The sequence below is a fragment of the Danio aesculapii genome, chromosome 1, assembly GCF_903798145.1.
Source record: "Danio aesculapii chromosome 1, fDanAes4.1, whole genome shotgun sequence".
NCBI lineage: Eukaryota > Metazoa > Chordata > Actinopteri > Cypriniformes > Danionidae > Danio > Danio aesculapii.
The window spans coordinates 53,982,962-54,001,081 of record NC_079435.1 but is presented as its reverse complement, the minus strand read 5'-3'; the positions used below and the strand labels follow the sequence as shown (position 1 = coordinate 54,001,081).

Sequence of the window (18,120 nt, the reverse complement as noted above, 5' to 3'; positions counted from 1 at the left end):
TTCACCTCAAAATTAAGACTTTCCCTTTATAAAAAAAAAAAAAAAGCTAAATTATTTTACAACGGGGAGATTAAAACAAACGAATTTTTTTGCAGTGAAATGAAATGTAGATATTTGGACTTAAACAAGACTAAAACTCTAAAGAAACTCAAATCATATAAATAATTAAAAGACTCTTTATTACACCCGCAAACATCATACTTTTTATGTGCAAGTGTTTTAAACGCACTTAAAATGCACTGTATTAAAAACACCTTAAAACACATGCAAATGATAAACGTTAACACTATCATGGTTAAAACTTAGCACTGATTCCTGGTCAACAATAATTTGGACTCTTCATTGCAAATCTTGTGATCTGACTATTGCGGATTCACACATTGTGATATCAATGCTCAAACTATATATTTTGCAGCCCTAGTAGAAAAAATCGTTATGGAAGTCAGTGGTTACAGGTTTCCAACAGTTTTACAAAATATCTTCTTTTATATTTGGCATAATAAAGAAACCTATAAACCAGTAAAGGGATAGTAAATGATGACAGAATTTTAATTTCTGGGTGAACCATCTCCTTAAGGTGCATATGTAAACTAAATGCACAATTTGCTCTTTAAATGATGCTTCCACCTCTTGTTTGTATGCAGCATCATACAGTATGTTCTGTTAATTTATCAATAGCCTGGCTAAATGATATAAGCCCTTCCTTTCAGCGTGAGGTCTCTGAAACTGAAATAATAGTTATAATGATTGACACTCACAAATCCTCTGACCAGGGTTTGGTGAAGCTTCCTGTGTTCTTGAAATAAATATTCATCTGTTGAGCTAAATTGTTTCTCTCCGTGATTTATTTTTTTTAATATCTACCCCGTCGCAGCTGGTTTTGATCAAGCATGTGTGTTGTCGTGTCACCTGCTGCTAAAGTGGAACAAATAGATTGCGTTTAACATTGACATTTATATGGTTCGCTCTCGGCCAGGAATGCAGAATGGGTGATTGTTGTCTTCTCAGCTTTATCATTATCACGGTCACTCAGTGTTGATGGTAATGAGTCAGCATTGCTGGCTTTCCTTCAGTCTGCATTGTAGAACGAATTGCTTTTTCTTTGCATATACTGTTATTACGGTTATACGTTTTTGATGAGGATTTGGTCTTCTCAAATATATGTAAGGCTGACAATGCAGGATTCATATTACTTGCAGCTGTGGGGTTCCTGAAGTTAAAGATCCTTAATTAAATATTCAAGCCTCCAAATTAAAATCTTGTTAACATTTCAAGGCCATGAGCTCTGAGGTTGTTAGCCTAATATTAACCTCTACAGAAACCTCACATTAATGTGATTACATTTTTTTTTCTGAGAGAAACTGCACTTAAGCCTTTGTATTTTTTATTCAGTAGCGATGCATTTGATTGATCTAAATTGTCAGTAAATACTTGTCAAATGTCACAAAACGCGTATTTAATTATTATTAATGCTATTTCATTCATTCATTCATTCATTTTCCTTTGGACTTCTTTCATCCCTGATTTAACAGGGGTTGCCACAGTGGAATGAACCACCAATTACAATATGTTTCTTTAAGGGTGGATGCCCTTCCAGCTGCAAACCAGTACTGGGAATATATTACTGTAATTTAAATTTTATTACTGTAATATAATTAGCAGTTTTATTTTTTCTTTTCAATCTGTAATAATAATAATAATAATGATAATAATAATAATAATAATAATAATAATAATAATAATAATTTATTGTATTTTTGTTATATTACTATATATGTTTGTCTATTGTGTATGTTATTGTTTTATAATAATAATAATAATAATAATAATAATAATAATAATAATAAAAATAAAAATTTATAATATTATTATTATTATTATTATTATTATTATTATTATAAAACAACAACATACACAATATACAAACATATATAGTAATATAACAAACATACAAATTTTTATTATTATTATTATTATTATTATTATTATTATTATTATTATTATTATTATTATTATTATTATTATTATGTTGATGTTGAAGGATCATTTTCATCACCCTGAAAACACTGAAACACTAATGATGCTAAAAATTAAGCTTTAAAAAAAATTAAGATTTTTCTTTTTATTACTTTGACTTAATAAAAAAAGAGTTAGTAACTCATAAACTGATTATATTAGGCAGAAATCAAACTGAAAGAGTTACGAATAAATTAATTATATTTTTTGTGTTAACTCTAATGCTATAGAACGCTACGGTTACTAAAGTAACCCTTCGTTCCCCGAGGGGGGGAACGGAAATGCTATGTGGAAACTTCCACTATGGGGATTTCGTCAGAATCCAATCATCTGAAAGAGTATAAAAACGGGCCAATGAAATGCCAATGAGTTGGCAGCGTCAGCGTGCACAGCTGGCGTCAATGACAATCAGTCATCCTATAAAGACGCAGCGAGTGCCATGCTCGACATCCTTTTCTAGCTGAAGAGACTTTTGCGCTCAACAGTTAAGGGACAATCGTTGTGGCGAAGGAACATAGCATTTCCGTTCCCCCCCTCGGGGAACGAAGGGTTACTTTAGTAACCGTAGCGTTCCCCTTCGGATGGGGAACTCCAATGCTATGTGGAAACTTCCACTATGGGGAAATCTATGGAAAACGCCACAACGAAAGAACCTTACTGCGCCCCTGGCGAAGGGTGTGCCACGCAGTAGAGCGAGCGCACCTACAACGCCCCGAGACACAGTCTTCCAACGTGTCCCCTGGCCCTCACTTACCTGTTCAGAAACGGTTATATTTTTCGGGGAGTCGCAATAACCCAGTAAAAAGGTTTTGATACGACAGTACGTTGGGAAAGCGTTCAGTCCCGATAGGGAGGACGCTGCGGAGCTCACCTGCTACCCAGAGGGGAGACCTGGTGACAATCTATGGACCAGCCCAGAGATGGGGGGGTCCTAGCATAAGGATGGTTAGCGGGGAGGGAAGACACGAGCCCGCCTAGAAGGGGGGACTAAACCGTGGCTGAGTGAGCGTATGGGATCGCCAGCGGGGATCACGCATAGCAGGCACCTAAACCCAGAACGCGGGCTGACCAGCGGGCATGCCAACAACGTAACGGGCCAACACCTGACTCCTCCGCTGAGTCAAATGCTGGGGGCCTCGGAGGAACTCTGCAGGGTTCGCCAAATGGGGAACAGAACTGACAAAGCTGAAAAGGCGCACGTATCTCCGGGTTAGGGAAAAAAGGCGCAGCAAGCGTATTTCGACACCTCAACCGAATTGTTTCCTCAATCACCAAGGGTTACCTAATACCCTTGAGGAAACCGGCTCCACTCGCAGATTGTAAAACCTTGCAAATGTATTAGGTGTCACCCAACCCGCAGCTCTACAAATGTCCGTTAGAGAGGCGCCGCGTGCTAATGCCCAGGAGGATGCGATGCTCCGAGTGGAGTGCGCTCTCACCCCCGGGGGACACGGCTCACCCTGGCTCTGATAAGCGAGGGAGATGGCATCCACTATCCAGTGGGCCAACCTCTGTTTAGATACGGCACTTCCCCTCTGCCGACCACCGTAACAGACAAAGAGCTGGTCAGAGGATCTAAAGCTCTGAGTGCGGTCCACATACACTCGCAAAGCGCGAACAGGACACAATAATGAAAGGGTTGGGTCTGCCTCCTCCGCGGGCAGCGCTTGCAGGCTCACTACCTGATCCTTAAACGGCGTGGTAGGAACCTTGGGCACATAGCCGGGCCGGGGTCTCAGGATAACGTGAGAGTAGGCCGGCCCGAATTCTAGGCACGAGTCACTGACCGAAAATGCCTCCAGGTCCCCAACCCTCTTAATCGATGCCAACGCGACCAGCAGAGCTGTCTTCAAGGACAGAAATCTCAAGGATACTGAGTCAAGTGGCTCGAAGGGATCCCCACGTAGGCTCGTTAGCACTGCCGCGAGATCCCAAGAGGGCATGAGAGGGGGGCGGGGTGGAAACATCCGCCTCGCACCTCTGAGGAACCGGATGATGAGGTTATGCCTCCCCACGGTGCCACCATCCACCGCATCATGATGAGCGGAGATGGCGGCCACGTAAACCTTCAGTGTGGAGGGCGACAGCCTCCGCTCCAACCTGTCCTGAAGGAAAGAAAGCACGACACTGATCTGGCAAGATCGGGGGTCTTCTCGGCGAGAAGCGCACCACTCAGTGAATAGACTCCACTTCAGGGCGTAGGCATGCCTCGTAGAGGGTGCTCTAGCCTGAGTGATGGTATTAACCACCGCCAACGGTAGGTTACCTAAGTCTTCCTCGATGCGTCTAGGGACCACACGTGGAGGTTCCACAGATCTGGGCGAGGGTGCCAGATGGTGCCCTGTCCCTGAGAGAGTAGGTTCTCTCTCAACGGGATCCGCCAGGGAGGGGCCGTCGCGAGGAGAGAGAGTTCTGATAACCAGGTCCGGTTGGGCCAGAGAGGCGCAACTAGCAAAACCTGCTCCTCGTCCTCCCTGACCTTGCACAGTAACTGCGCGAGTAGGCTCACTGGGGGAAACGCATATTTGCGCATGCCCCGAGGCCAGCTGTGGGCCAGTGCATCCGTGCCGAGGGAGCCCTCGGTCAGGGAAAAAACCACTGGCAATGAGCGTTCTCGGCGGAAGCAAACAGGTCGACCTGGGCTTCCCCGAAGCGCGCCCATATCAGCTGAACAGACTCGGGGTGGAGCCGCCATTCTCCCGGGGTAAGGAGCTGCCGTGAGAGCCCGTCGGCCGCACGGTTGAGCCCGCCCGGAATGTGAACAGCACGCAGTGACTTCAACCGCGTATGACTCCAGAGGAGCAGACGGCGAGCGAGCTGAGACATGCGGCGGGAGCGTATACCCCCCATACGGTTGATATACGCTACCGTCGCCGTGCTGTCCGTCCTGACCAGCACGTGTTGCCCCCTCAGCACCGGTAAAAAGCGGCGCAGGGCGAGAAACACTGCCAACAGCTCCAGGCAGTTGATATGCCAATGCAGCTGGGTTCCCTTCCAAAGGTCCGCAGCAGCATGCCCGCGACACACGGCCCCCCAACCCGTACTGGAAGCATCTGTCGAAACGACAACATGCCTGGACGCCTGACCTAAGGGCACTCCGGCCCGTAGGAAGGAGGGGTCCCTCCAGGGGGTGAGGGCGCGGCGACACAGCGCAGTGACAGTCACTCGGTGTGTGCCCGCGTGCCATGCGCGTCTGGGGACCCGATCGTGAAGCCAATGCTGTAGTGGTCTCATATGGAGCAATCCGAGCGGCGTGACCGCGGCTGCGGATGCCATATGCCCCAGGAGCCTCTGAAATAATTTCAGGGGGACCACTCTTTTCCTGTCGAACTCTCTCAGACAGTTCAGCATTACCTCGGCGCGCTCCCGTGAGAGGCGCGCCTCCATAGTGATCTAGTCCAGCTCCAGCCCGAGAAAGGAGATGCTCTGCACGGGGGCGAGCCTGCTCTTTTCTCGGTTGACCTGAAACCCCAACAGGTGGAGGTGCCGGAGCACCTTGTCTCTGTGCACAATCAACTGCTCCCGAGTGTGGGCTAAAATCAGCCAGTCGTCGAGATAGTTGAGTATGCGGATGCCCGCGAGCCGAAGGGGCGCGAGGGCACCCTCCGCGAGCTTGGTGAAGACCCGCGGAGACAGAGAGAGCCCGAAAGGGAGGACCTTGTACTGCCATGCTCGACCTTCGAACGCAAACCGCAGAAACTGCCGGTGGCGTGGAAGTATGGAGATATGGAAATACGCGTCCTTCAGATCTATTGCTGCAAACCAATCCTGAGGACGGACGCATCGGATGATGCGCTTCTGCGTAAGCATTGTGAAGCGCAGCTTGTGAAGGCAGCGGTTCAAAACGCGCAGATCTAGGATTGGCCGTAGCCCACCGCTCTTTTTGGGCACGATGAAGTACGGGCTGTAGAACCCGCTCTCCATCTCGGCTGGAGGGACCGGCTCGATTGCATCCTTCGCCAGGAGGACAGCAATCTCCCCTCGCAAGACAGGGGCGGACGCAGGGCTGACCCTGGTGTAATATACGCCCGTGAACCTGGGAGGCCGTTTCGCGAACTGAATCGCATAGCCGAGTCTGATCGTACGGATGAGCCACCGCGATGGGCTGGCCCGCGCTAACCAGGCAGGCAGCGCCCTCGCAAGTGGCCCCCCCCGCGCGATCGCTGACGTGCCAGTGGTGGGGCAGCGTGGAGTGAGTGGGCTTGCCCGGGAAGCGCTGGGGTCCCACGGGAGAGCAGGAGACGAGAGACTCGCTCTCGTCTCGCACCCAAACTCCAGAGGAGGGGCTGAGAGGGGGAGAGAAAGGAGACCGTTCTCTCGCGCTCCGTGAGCCCTTGGCGAAATGCACCGATCCTGCGAGCTGGAAGGCATAGCGTCCCAGACTGGCAGTGTTCGGGCTGTCACATCCGGGGAAGGAGAAAAAAGCTCTTTCATTGGGTTTTGAGTGGCGTTGAAAAACGCCTTTGATGTTATTTGTTGAGCCCGGCCCCCCACCGGGGAAAGAGCAAGTTCTCTCTTCTCCGGATGGCCCGTCTCAGGGACGCTTCGCGGTCCGTTTACCGGACTTAACGGCGCCCTGGGGCGGGGGCGCTGGCTGCCTGCGGGATGCTCGGCGCGGCCGCTTGGCCGGAGGCGCGGGCGGGGGCACTGGAGCAGGTCTTGAAGCCGCAGGCGGGCGCCCTCGGCGAGGAGCAGCGGAGGTGGATGGCTCGGCGGGGGGAGCGGTCTTACGTACCCGCCGATAGATGACTTTGCCCATCGCATCCGACTGCTCTCTCACCGCGGTGAACTCCTGGGTGAACTCACCCACGGTGTCGCCGAACAGGCCAGCCTGGGATATGGGCGAGTCAAGAAAGCGAACTTTGTCAACTTCGCGCATATCTGCCAGGTTAAGCCAGAGGTGGCGTTCCTGGACCACTAGTGTGGCCATCGACCTTCCCAGGGCACACGCCGCTGACTTGGTGGTACGCAGAGCATAGTCAGTTGCGGTGCGAAGCTCATGGAGCAGGCCTGGGTCGGAACCACCCTCGTGCAGCTGGGCCAGCGCCTGCGCTTGGTAGCGCTGGTAGGTGGCCATAGCGTGCAAGGCGGAAGCAGCCTGGCCCGCAGCTTTGTAGGCTCTGGCTCCGAGGGAGGCAGAAGACCTACATGCTTTGGACGGGAGCTGAGGCGGACCCCGCCAGGAAGAGGCGCCACGCGGACATAAATTGACCGCAATGGCGCGCTCGATCTGAGGAATCGCCTCATACCCCCTGGCTGCTCCACCATCGAGCGTGGTGAGGGCGGAGGCGCACGCAGATCGGGCAGAGAAAGGTGCCCTCCAAGACTGCGTGAGCCTACTGTGCACTTCCGGGAAGAAGGGGACGGGAGGTCTAGAAGGCTTCGCCCTCTTAGCATCCTCCACGTAGCACCCATCTAGTCGGTCCGGCCGCGGAGCTGGGGGATAAACCATCTCCAACCCCACGGCCGAAGCAGCCCGAGAAAGCACGGCTAGCATATCCGCTTCTGGATCCGTGACCGCGCTCGCCACCCCAGAGGGAGGGAGCGGGTCCGGATCCTCGTCGGATAGTGATAGCCCACCCTCCGATGCAATGATGGACATCTGGTCCTCGGTGTCATCAAGCGAGAGGGCGACCATCCCTGAGGATGGAGCGCTTCTCTCGCTCAAAGCTTGGATGGAGCGCGCTGAGGAGTGGGAGGTCCGCGAGCCCGAGGGCGGCGGATTTACTCCTACTGTGACCCTCAGATCTGCCCGAGTGCCAACCGCAGAGCGGGGGACAACTGGGGTGGGTCGCCCTTTTGCAAGGGCGAGCCGCGATCTTAGCTGCGCAACAGACATGACGTCGCAATGACGGCATGAACTGCCCGCGAGCACCGCATTGACGTGCTGGACCCCCAGACATGCCACACAGTGCTCGTGCCCATCATCCGGGGACAGGGAACCACCACATCCAGAAACGCACGGCCGGAACGACATCTTTAAAAAGACGCGCTGCTCGGCCGTGTTGCTCTTTTAGGAAACTTGTTTCCTTATACCAGCCGCTCTTTGAGGACCGGAGCCAAAGAACGCCAGGCAAGGGCGAAGAACCCAGCTCGACCGACTGCCGATGCGTATACACGCTCTGGACCGGGAGAACTGCGTCTCGAACTCTCTCTGCAGTACAGCTTGGAGAAACCCTCAGTAACTCTCTCAGAAACTCGCGAAAGGCTCTGAAAGCGAAAGGATGTCGAGCATGGCACTCGCTGCGTCTTTATAGGATGACTGATTGTCATTGACGCCAGCTGTGCACGCTGACGCTGCCAACTCATTGGCATTTCATTGGCCCGTTTTTATACTCTTTCAGATGATTGGATTCTGACGAAATCCCCATAGTGGAAGTTTCCACATAGCATTGGAGTTCCCCATCCGAAGGGGAACCAATAACAAACCATTTGAGTAGACATAATTGTTTGAACTTAATTCGTTCTATTAACTGAAATCTTACTGGTTTGAAAACTGAACTTAAATGTTTAAGTTACTACTCTAAATGTTTGACGATATCAACACAAATAATATATGTGTAATTGACTCAATATATATAAGTTTACATTACTCAAAATAATTGGTTTCAAACCTTAAATTTTATTTGTTTGTTTGCAATTGGTTTTCTCAAACAGTTAGAGTTAACTTGGCAGATTTTACTGTGTATCAAAATAATAAGCATTCATTCATTTTCCTTCAGCTTCTTATTTATCAGAATGAACCGTCAACTATTCCGGCATATGTTTTACGCAGCGGATACCCTTTCAATTTAGTTCATCTAATTCACCTGTAGCAGATGTCATTGGACTGTGGGGGAAACCGAAGCAAAATAATAAGCCTCCATATTAAATTGTACAAATATATCACTGCGTTATTTTACTATGATTACTGTGATTTCAGGCTAATAAACACATCTTCAGTGACCGTAAGAAATGTATTTATTTTTCGTGAGATGAAAATATTTAATTTCTTGTCATGATTTAACTTAAATCTGCTTATTTATTAAGTTTTAAATGCCTGTGGTTAATGTGAAAAGGAAAATGGACTATAAAACAAATTAAGACACTCTTCCTTGAGAGTAACATTTATAAATGGGCTGTAACGGGGGAAATAACATAGTACGAAATGCTACAATAGTGCAGAATCTTGCACCTTTAAAGTGGCAGAATCGTCCGCCATCAGTTTGAACTTGACTTTTAAAACATTGCTCGGCTTGTTCGATTTCTCTCCTGCAGCCTAATGTACAAACATGTCCTTTTTTTCACAAGCTCTGACTCAACACTGGCATTATTTTTCCAGGCAACACTTTTACATTAGAGAGATTAGTGTGTAAATTATTATATAAACTTAAACTCTGTGACATGATTTGTTTACCATCCAAACAACATTCTAATGATGCTTTCCAGAAAAATACAGAAGTAAAACATGAGAAAGTGTGTGTGTGAGGTGTTTGAGTCAATTTGCTTCATTGTTGCAATCCAAGCTAAAAGTATCCTGAGGGAAGCAGTCCTGTGTGTGTATGTGTGTGTGTTAGGTGAAAGATTGTGACCTAGTATGTCTTTGCAGTGTGACAGCATCTTTGCCGAGTTGTGTGTATACTTTAATCTCTGTTGAAAGAGTGTTATAAAACCTCAGGTGTTTAATGTTGTATTTTTAGGCATAAAAGTGAGCATCAGTGAAGTTTAAAAGATGTGTATAATATGTATAGGTAAATTATGTCTAGTTTATATGGTGTATATAAATAAAGAATATACTGTTCTTACAGAATATACAGAAGTCAAAATTATTAGCCTTCCTGTGAAATTTTGATTCTAAACTGTATATCAGTATGTGCATTCTAAGAAATGCTGGGTTATTTAAACCCAAATTGAGTAAAACATACACAAACATTAACTCAAACATTGGGTCACATTTGGTCTTATGCATTTAATTAAAAAAAAAAACCTGGAGTTGGGTTAGTTCCTACACCCGCAATTGGGGTGAAATAACCCAGCATTTTTGTGTACACCACCAAAATAATCCTTCATTTATATGTGCAAAAATAGATCCGCTTGTGAAATATTACCTCAAGTTAAAATTACTGATTTCTACTGCAGTACTTTAAAAGGTTAAATATTCCCAGGGTAAAGGTGAAGTTTTAGGATAATTCATCCAGGCTTCAGTGTCACATGATCCTTCAAAATGTATATTAGTAAAATGCTTAATGCAAATGTATGTCAATAAATTGTGCTTAATATAACAGAATTTGTAACATTATGTATGTCCTTACTGTCACTTTAATTAATTCATCTGCCAGTTAATTAATCAATTAATTGAATGCATCAATGTTAATACCTTAAAAAACAGTACTCTAAATTGATGGATTCATTGAATATTATACTATTATTATTATTATTATTATTATTATTATTATTATTATTATTATTATTATTATTATTATTATTATTATAAATAATGATAATAATAATTGTTATAATTATAGTAATAATAATTATTATTATAATAACCATAATCATAATAACATTATTTATTTTTTATTATTATAAATGATTATTATTATTGTTGTCGTTACCATCATTATTATTATTATTATTATTATTATTATTATTATTATTATTATTATTATTATGGATAATGATAATAATAATTATTATAATAATAATAATTATTATTATTATTATTATTATAACCATAATCATAATAACATTTTATATTTTTATTATTATAAATGATTATTATTATTGTTGTCGTTATTATTATTATTATTATTATTATTATTATTATTATTATTATTATTATTATTATTATTATTATTATTATATCATGAATAATGGTAGTAATAATAATAATAATAATAATAATAAATATAATAATAATAATAATTATTATTATTAATATAATAATAACCATAATCATAATAACATATTTTTTTTTTATTATTATAAATGATTATTATTATTGTTGTCGTTATCATCATCATCATCATCATCATAATTATTATTATTATTATTATTATTAATATTATGAATAATGATAATAATAATAATAATAATAATAATAATAATAATTATTATTATTATTATTATAATAATAATTATTATTATTATAACCATAACCATAATAACATTATTTATTTTTATTATTATAAATGTGTGTATTTTATTGGTTTATTTTGTTATTTCATTATTGTATTTTCTACATAAGGATTAGACAGGTTTCTAAAAACAGCTAATTCAGACATAAAAAAATAATTACAGTTTCCACCCAATATTAATAGGTTTAATATTTATAAATTTGATGCATTGGTTCAGGTGTTTCTTTAAGTCACCAAAATAAGTTTAAACTCATTAGTAAATGTCTAACATGGTGATAATACAATGTAAAAGAAAGCAGTACTGTAATGATTTTGTCTGTATAATATATTAAAAGAAAGATATTCAGCTTGTTTTTGTTTTTCGATGGTGTGGCGCTTAGAGGCATAATTTGTTCATCATCAGTCAGCATGTATGAAAGGTATAATCAAGGTAATTACTGATTACGGACATCTTCCTCTTTTCATTGTCTCTGATGTCATGTGAAGACAATGGAATTGCGGTTTCTGCCCACACTAGAAGATCTGCCTGATTTACCACTACTTTACAGCTATGACTTGAAAAGCAGATGGCCTGAATTGAAAGGACTCCTCCATAATAATTATTATAGAACTTGATTGATTTATGAAGACACTCAAACAAAGATGGAAAATACTACAGCATTATCATACATTGATTGAAGGAAATACCAGGTTACTTGAGTATATATAGTACATGGTATTATCATGGTCAAGTGTTTCTGCTAGGGCAATAAAGGAAGGGTGTGCTCAAAAATGTCAATTCTGTCATCATGTATTAAACGTAATTTCATTTCAAACTTGGTTTCTTCTGTGGGACATAAAACAAGCTATTTTAAAGATAGTTGGTTGACGATAGGGACAAAAATCCAGAAGTTTTGATTACTGACATTGAAGGGATAATTCACCCAAAATTCAAAATGTCCTTATTATTTACTCATCCTCAAGTGCTTTCAAAACTTTGTGAGTTTGTTTCTTCAGTTGAACATAGAAGATGTTATTTGAGAGAAAGCTGAAAACCTGTAACCATTGACTTCCATAGTAGGAAAAACAAATGCTATGGAGGTCAAGCATTTTTCAAAATTTCTTATTTTGTGTTCAACACAGGAGAGAAACTCATAAAGGTTTGAAGCAAGTGAAAAGAGAAAATTATGAGATTTTTTAAAATTATTTTAAGTGAACTATGCCTTTAAAATAAAAACGTTTATTTGATAGTACAACACTTTAAGTGACCAATCAGAGTTTTTCATTCTACAGACATGTATTAACTACACTCTCAGAAATAAAGGTACGTGAGCTGTCACTGAGGTGGTACCTTTTCATAAGGTACACATTTGTACTTAAAGGGTCCATATTGGTACCTCAAAAGTATATATTAGTACCTACAAATTTTAAGAGGAACACTTTTGTATTTTTTAGGTACTAATATGTACCCTTGAGGTATTAATATGGACCTTTTAGGTACAAATTTGTATCTTTTGAAAAGGTACCACCCCAGTGACAGCTCTTGTACCTTTATTTTTGAGAGATAGTATGAATGGTATGTGGTCACACTGTTGTCACTGGAGTTCAAACACACTAATAGGACAAACATTATGCACTGTGGGGTGTGCTTGTACTCATAAAGAGGTGGGATTTGGTGGGTTTTAAGTTTGCCATAAGCACAATATGGGGTGGAGTTTAAGCACACAAAGGGGAGTGGCTTAAATATGCAAAGGTGGAGTTTAGGCATATTTAGGGCTGGGATTTACACACATTTTTTGTGTACATTTCATATAGGCACTCATTCGCACCAAATGCATATAAAAACGAGAGATGCAATGGTTCGATAAAAAAGTACAGCATAAAGCATGAGGATATCCGGACACAGCCACAAAGTGTCTGTAACCAGAATCTTGCAAACAGTTGTTCTGCCTCTGAGCTCCTCTGATTGGTTCACTCCTGTGGCACTGACAGGGATGAGCTGTGCTGTGTGTAAAAGTTGAAATTATCACGTGCAGGGTGCTTCAAAAGACGGTAGGGTAATGGTCACACACATCTGTCAAGTGCTTTTACATTAAAAACAATAGAAAAGTAGCGCATTGGAAAGGAAAAGTGAGTTCTGTGTGAACAGCCTCTAAGGCGCCATTTACACTAGTGTGTTTTTGTTTTAAAATGCATACATTTTGTCACGGTTTCACCTGGCGTCCACAGTATTTTGGAAAATGAAGCATTTTTAGTTTCTAAATGATGAGGTTACATTTCAGCAGACTTTTGAAAATGTAACAATTTCTCTCTGATTGGGTTTTTTGGACTATCATTCCCTGATTTGTCACACTCCTCTTAAATGGCAACTATGCAACCAGTTGACAACAAGTACAGATGCCGGACAAATATGCACAATGGGCGTGTATCATGCTATTTATGCTGTGTAGTGCAGACCGAGATTGTTTACTGAAACACAGATAAAGCACCAGTATGGACATGGAAGTGGGATTTAAAGCTAATAGGGATGTAATTCATGCATACAAACACTGTAAAAAAATAAATGACAAAGTCAAGACAACAAATATTTTTATGTTGCTTATTAAAAATATTATTTTAAACTAAAATTTTGTTGAAACGGGTTTAATTTATTTAAATATGTTAATTGCTTTGATTGATGTATGTTGACATGACTAGAAAAGTTGATTAAACTAAAAAAATTAGGGCGGCAAGATTTTTTTACAGTGAAAAAAGTGGGAGGAGTTTAAGCACTCTAAAGGGTGTCCTCATGGGAGAGTAAGGTGTACATCAGATTAGTAGGTCATTCAGTCAGAATTAGTAGTTCATCTAGTTGCTTTTCACCTACTGTTTTAGGAATGAATAATATGAATTCAGACATACTCAGTTCATACAGTCATGGAAAACCTGGAAAAGTCATGGAATTTTGACATGGCATTTTCCAGGCCTGGTAAAGTTTTGGAGAAACAGAAAAACCCACAAAGTTTTGGAAAAGACATGTAAAACATATCTGTATACTTGAATATAGGTTATTTACTTCTTTTCTGTCCTTGGCCAATCACATACTCTCACATTAATTAGCGCAGTTTAAGCATTATCTTAATCAATTTTACACACATATATAAATATAAATTGAAACTAAATAGATTGTTGCGTGTTGGTAAAACATTTTACCACATGTGTTGTTTTTTATCACGCATATGTAGACATTGCATGAAACATTAAGTCATGAAAATTTACTTGAAAGACTTGGAAAAATCATGGAAAAGTCATGGAATTTTAGTAGTAAAAATGTGTTTGAACCCTGCATACTAAACAGCTGGCATACTTCTATAGTATGCACGTGATAGACAGGTTACAGCTGTCACGTTGTACTTTTTCAGCACTTCAGATGCATTTCTGTGTGTGTATATGTGTGAGTCTGATCAGTACAGCTATATCTCAGTCACTTCTGCATGAAATAGACCTGTCCTCTGTGCCTGCTAATGTCATGCGGTATGAAGAAGTGATTGGATGTCAACATGATTGATGTGGGTGTGGAGAGGGAGGGTCCAGCACTCTCGTGGGCCATTATCTCTTCAAATTATATCAAGACTGTCTCGTTATGTGGTCCTTTTGGTGCTGCTCAATTGCTGTGATGACCGAGGGCATTGAGTCTTTGCGGGAACCTGAAAGCAGAGGACAATTCTCTGTCAAGCTATTACGCTGTAAACAGATGTGCTCCAACATTCGACACATTCAAATCAATAATAAAAACACATCTGTTAAGCTATGCATTATTCTTGTTCATGTAAAGCACTTTGAATGAGCACTATGTAGGAATTGCACTATATAAATAAACTTCCCCTGCCGAGCTATACAAAGATGAATAACTTATAAGCTTCAAGCACACTTTTAGCTCCATTTCACAAACTGGACACATTTAATTCTGTGCATTTGGCTTAAACTGTTGTATCTGATTCTCTGCAGTCTATCCGGGAGGTGACCGGTTACGTGTTGGTGGCTCTGAACCAGTTTGACTATCTTCCTCTGGAGAACCTACGGATCATCCGAGGCACTAAACTCTATGAAGGACGCTACTCTCTGGCCATCTTTCTCAACTACAGACGAGACGGCTACTTCGGCCTGAGACAGCTCGGCCTCAGGAACCTGACAGGTATAGTTGTCGGTTTATATCAGTTTTTACTCCTAGCAAATCCCTTTTATACCAGCCATATCACCCTGTAGCCCAAGACCGGTTACCCACTGAAGCTAAGCAGGGCTGAGCCTGGTCAGTACCTGGATGGGAGACTGCATAGGAAAACTAGGTTTCTGTTGGAGGTGGTGTTAGTGAGGCCAGCAGGGGGCGCTCATCCTGCGGTCTGTGTGAGTCCTAATGCCATACTGTCAGTGAGCGTCGTCTTTCAGATGAGACGTTAATCCGAGATCCTGACTTACTGTGGTCATGGCGCTTCTCGCAAAGAGTAGTGGTTTAACCCACATGTCCTGGCTAAATTTCCACCATCGGCCCTTATCGTCATGGCTTCCTAATCATCACATCCTTTGAATTGGCTCTATCACTGTCTCTCCACTCCACTCCACCTATAGCTGGTGTGTGGTGAGCGCACTGGCGCCGTTGTCCTGTGGCTGCCGTCCCATCATCCAAGTGGATGCTGCACACAGTTGGTGGTATGGTGAGAACCCCCCTCATGATTGTAAAGTGCTTTGGGTGTATGGTTATACACGATAAATGTGCTATATAAACACGCATAACATAAAAAAACACACTTTTTTTAATTGGATGTCTCAGAAATAAAAAAATTAACATGGTAAGCAGAAATACTTTGTTTCTGACCCTACCATCTGAATGCTATGGCAGAAATGTAGACTCAGATCAGACATCCTTTTTTATTCTTCTGTTGTCCAGGTTTTTTAGTCAGTGTGAATAGTAGCCTTGGTTTGCTGTTGCTATCTGACAGGAGTGTTAATGCTATTGCTGAAGCTCATCTGCTTTAAGGTTTGATGTGTTGTGTGTTCAGACACAACATAAAGGTCCTGGTATACTTCAAACTAAATACAAAAAAGAACTGAAATGATTTCATTTCAAACTAAATTTGACCAAAAGAAGTTATTTTTGAGTTCAAAACAGCTCACCAAAGCAAACTTTTTGGGGGAGTTCATTTAGTCTTCTAAACACCTTTGAACTGTCATTAGTCCATGAAGATTACCCAATTAGTGGGTATGTTCTGGAACTTTCTTCTTTGACCTGCTTCGTACCCATGGAGTTCAGAATCAGACTGGAGAAAAACATCCAGCACAATAACACCAAGTTAGGAGCATGAATACACTGAAGAGTCAATTAGCAGAGCTGGTACAGATGTATCCGTACCTGTACGATCACTTGCGGAAAGACTTGTAGGGTTTCACACACCAGACGAGAAGCAAAAGCATCTCACATAGCAAAATTTATTTTGGCCCAGCTCTGGCCCACACAATCAACTTTTGCTTGGCCCACATGCTGCAGTGAATTACGGTACATGACTGGACCAAGTCTGGATTCTAGACAAGGGCCAAGCATGGACCTTATCTGGGCCAAGTATCAGCCAAGTTAGTAACTCATAACTGGGCCTGAACTGGGTCAGATATATTGGTGTGTCACGACTGCAGTGAAATTGATAAACACATGAAGCAGTGCACTTTAGGGGCACTATGGGTGTGATTTTTCTTGAAGCAACCTGATTAGTAGAATTGTTTTTTAACTTAAATAATTTAAATGTATTTTAAATCCGAGTCAAGAAAGGCCAAATTAACGTGGCCTACAAATAAATGTTTAACATCTGGACCAAATACTACATCTGACATCTGACCCAAATCTTGTGTGCTGCCTTAAAGAAGGTGCCACCTCTGCCAAGCCCGGGCTATATTGGCCCACATGCTGTATGCCAGTGCAGGATGAATGCCTGCTGTTCCAGCTTTATGGCAAATCTGAGCCAGAATTCTTTGCAAACTGTGTTGTTGTGCCATGTCTTTTAAAGTTCTATGCATTGTTCCACTCATTGTCTTTGACTTAAGGCTTCTCGCTAGATGTTTATGAAACTTGTTATTCTGCCACAGCCACTATTGTTGTTGTGTTTAGCAGCACACTCAAGCAATTCAACACGTTTAAAACCCCATCAACTGTAAAGTGGAGATGTCAGTATACTGTTAAAAAGCAATCTGAAACTTTTTTTAGGCCTCAAACAAAGAACAAAAAAGGACTTTGTTTGAAGAATACTAGGGCCTTAACTCAACTAAGACCTTGGTTGTATTGAGTGCTCATTTGAGTTACTGTTACCTTACTATAAGCTGAACCAGTCTGAGGTGCTTTTCCTAAACAACGACGACATAACTTGTGACTAAACTATCATAGAGTGATGCATCTTTTGGGAAAAGAACGATGTAGTGGCGAGTATTTCCCAAACCTGTAGCTTTTAAAATTAATGGTATCCATAAGTAAAACTGCCATAATGATGCTCTAAACTGGTTGGAGTAACAACTTCTTTTACAGAAAAACCCCATAGTTTTTGGTGCAAATTATGTTGTTTTACACACACACACATTTTAAAAACAAATCCAATATTAGTTTTGGTAAAAACATGCACTCGCTTTCCATATTAATTGAAATATATGTAAACTGCACATATAGGGTCTGTATTTCCTTTACAAATATTATTGAGAATGTTACATACTCTATTCTAAAACATAAAATCACTTGGCTAACCCGTATTTTTGTCATATAGATAAATTATACGTATATAAATCATATAGATCGTTAATGGTTGTAATTTACAGTAGGCCATTTATTAAGAAATGAAGAAAAAGTCTTCTTTCTAATAATAATAATAATAATAATAATAATAATAATAATTATTATTATTATTATTATTATTATTATTATTATTATTATTATTATTATTATTATTATTATTATTATTATTATTATATCATTATCATTATTATTATCATTATTATT

At 41.6% G+C, this 18,120-nt stretch overlaps 1 protein-coding gene across 1 annotated transcript in view; it reads left to right on the top strand.

Annotated features, from left to right (window-relative positions):
• Positions 1–18,120, top strand: part of si:ch73-383l1.1 (receptor tyrosine-protein kinase erbB-4) — a 319,324-nt gene that overhangs the window by 186,186 nt on the left and 115,018 nt on the right. Inside the window, exon 3 of the mRNA XM_056462987.1 lies at positions 15,099–15,285. Coding sequence (XP_056318962.1) covers positions 15,099–15,285 — 187 coding nt within the window. The remainder of the gene's footprint in view (positions 1–15,098; positions 15,286–18,120) is intronic.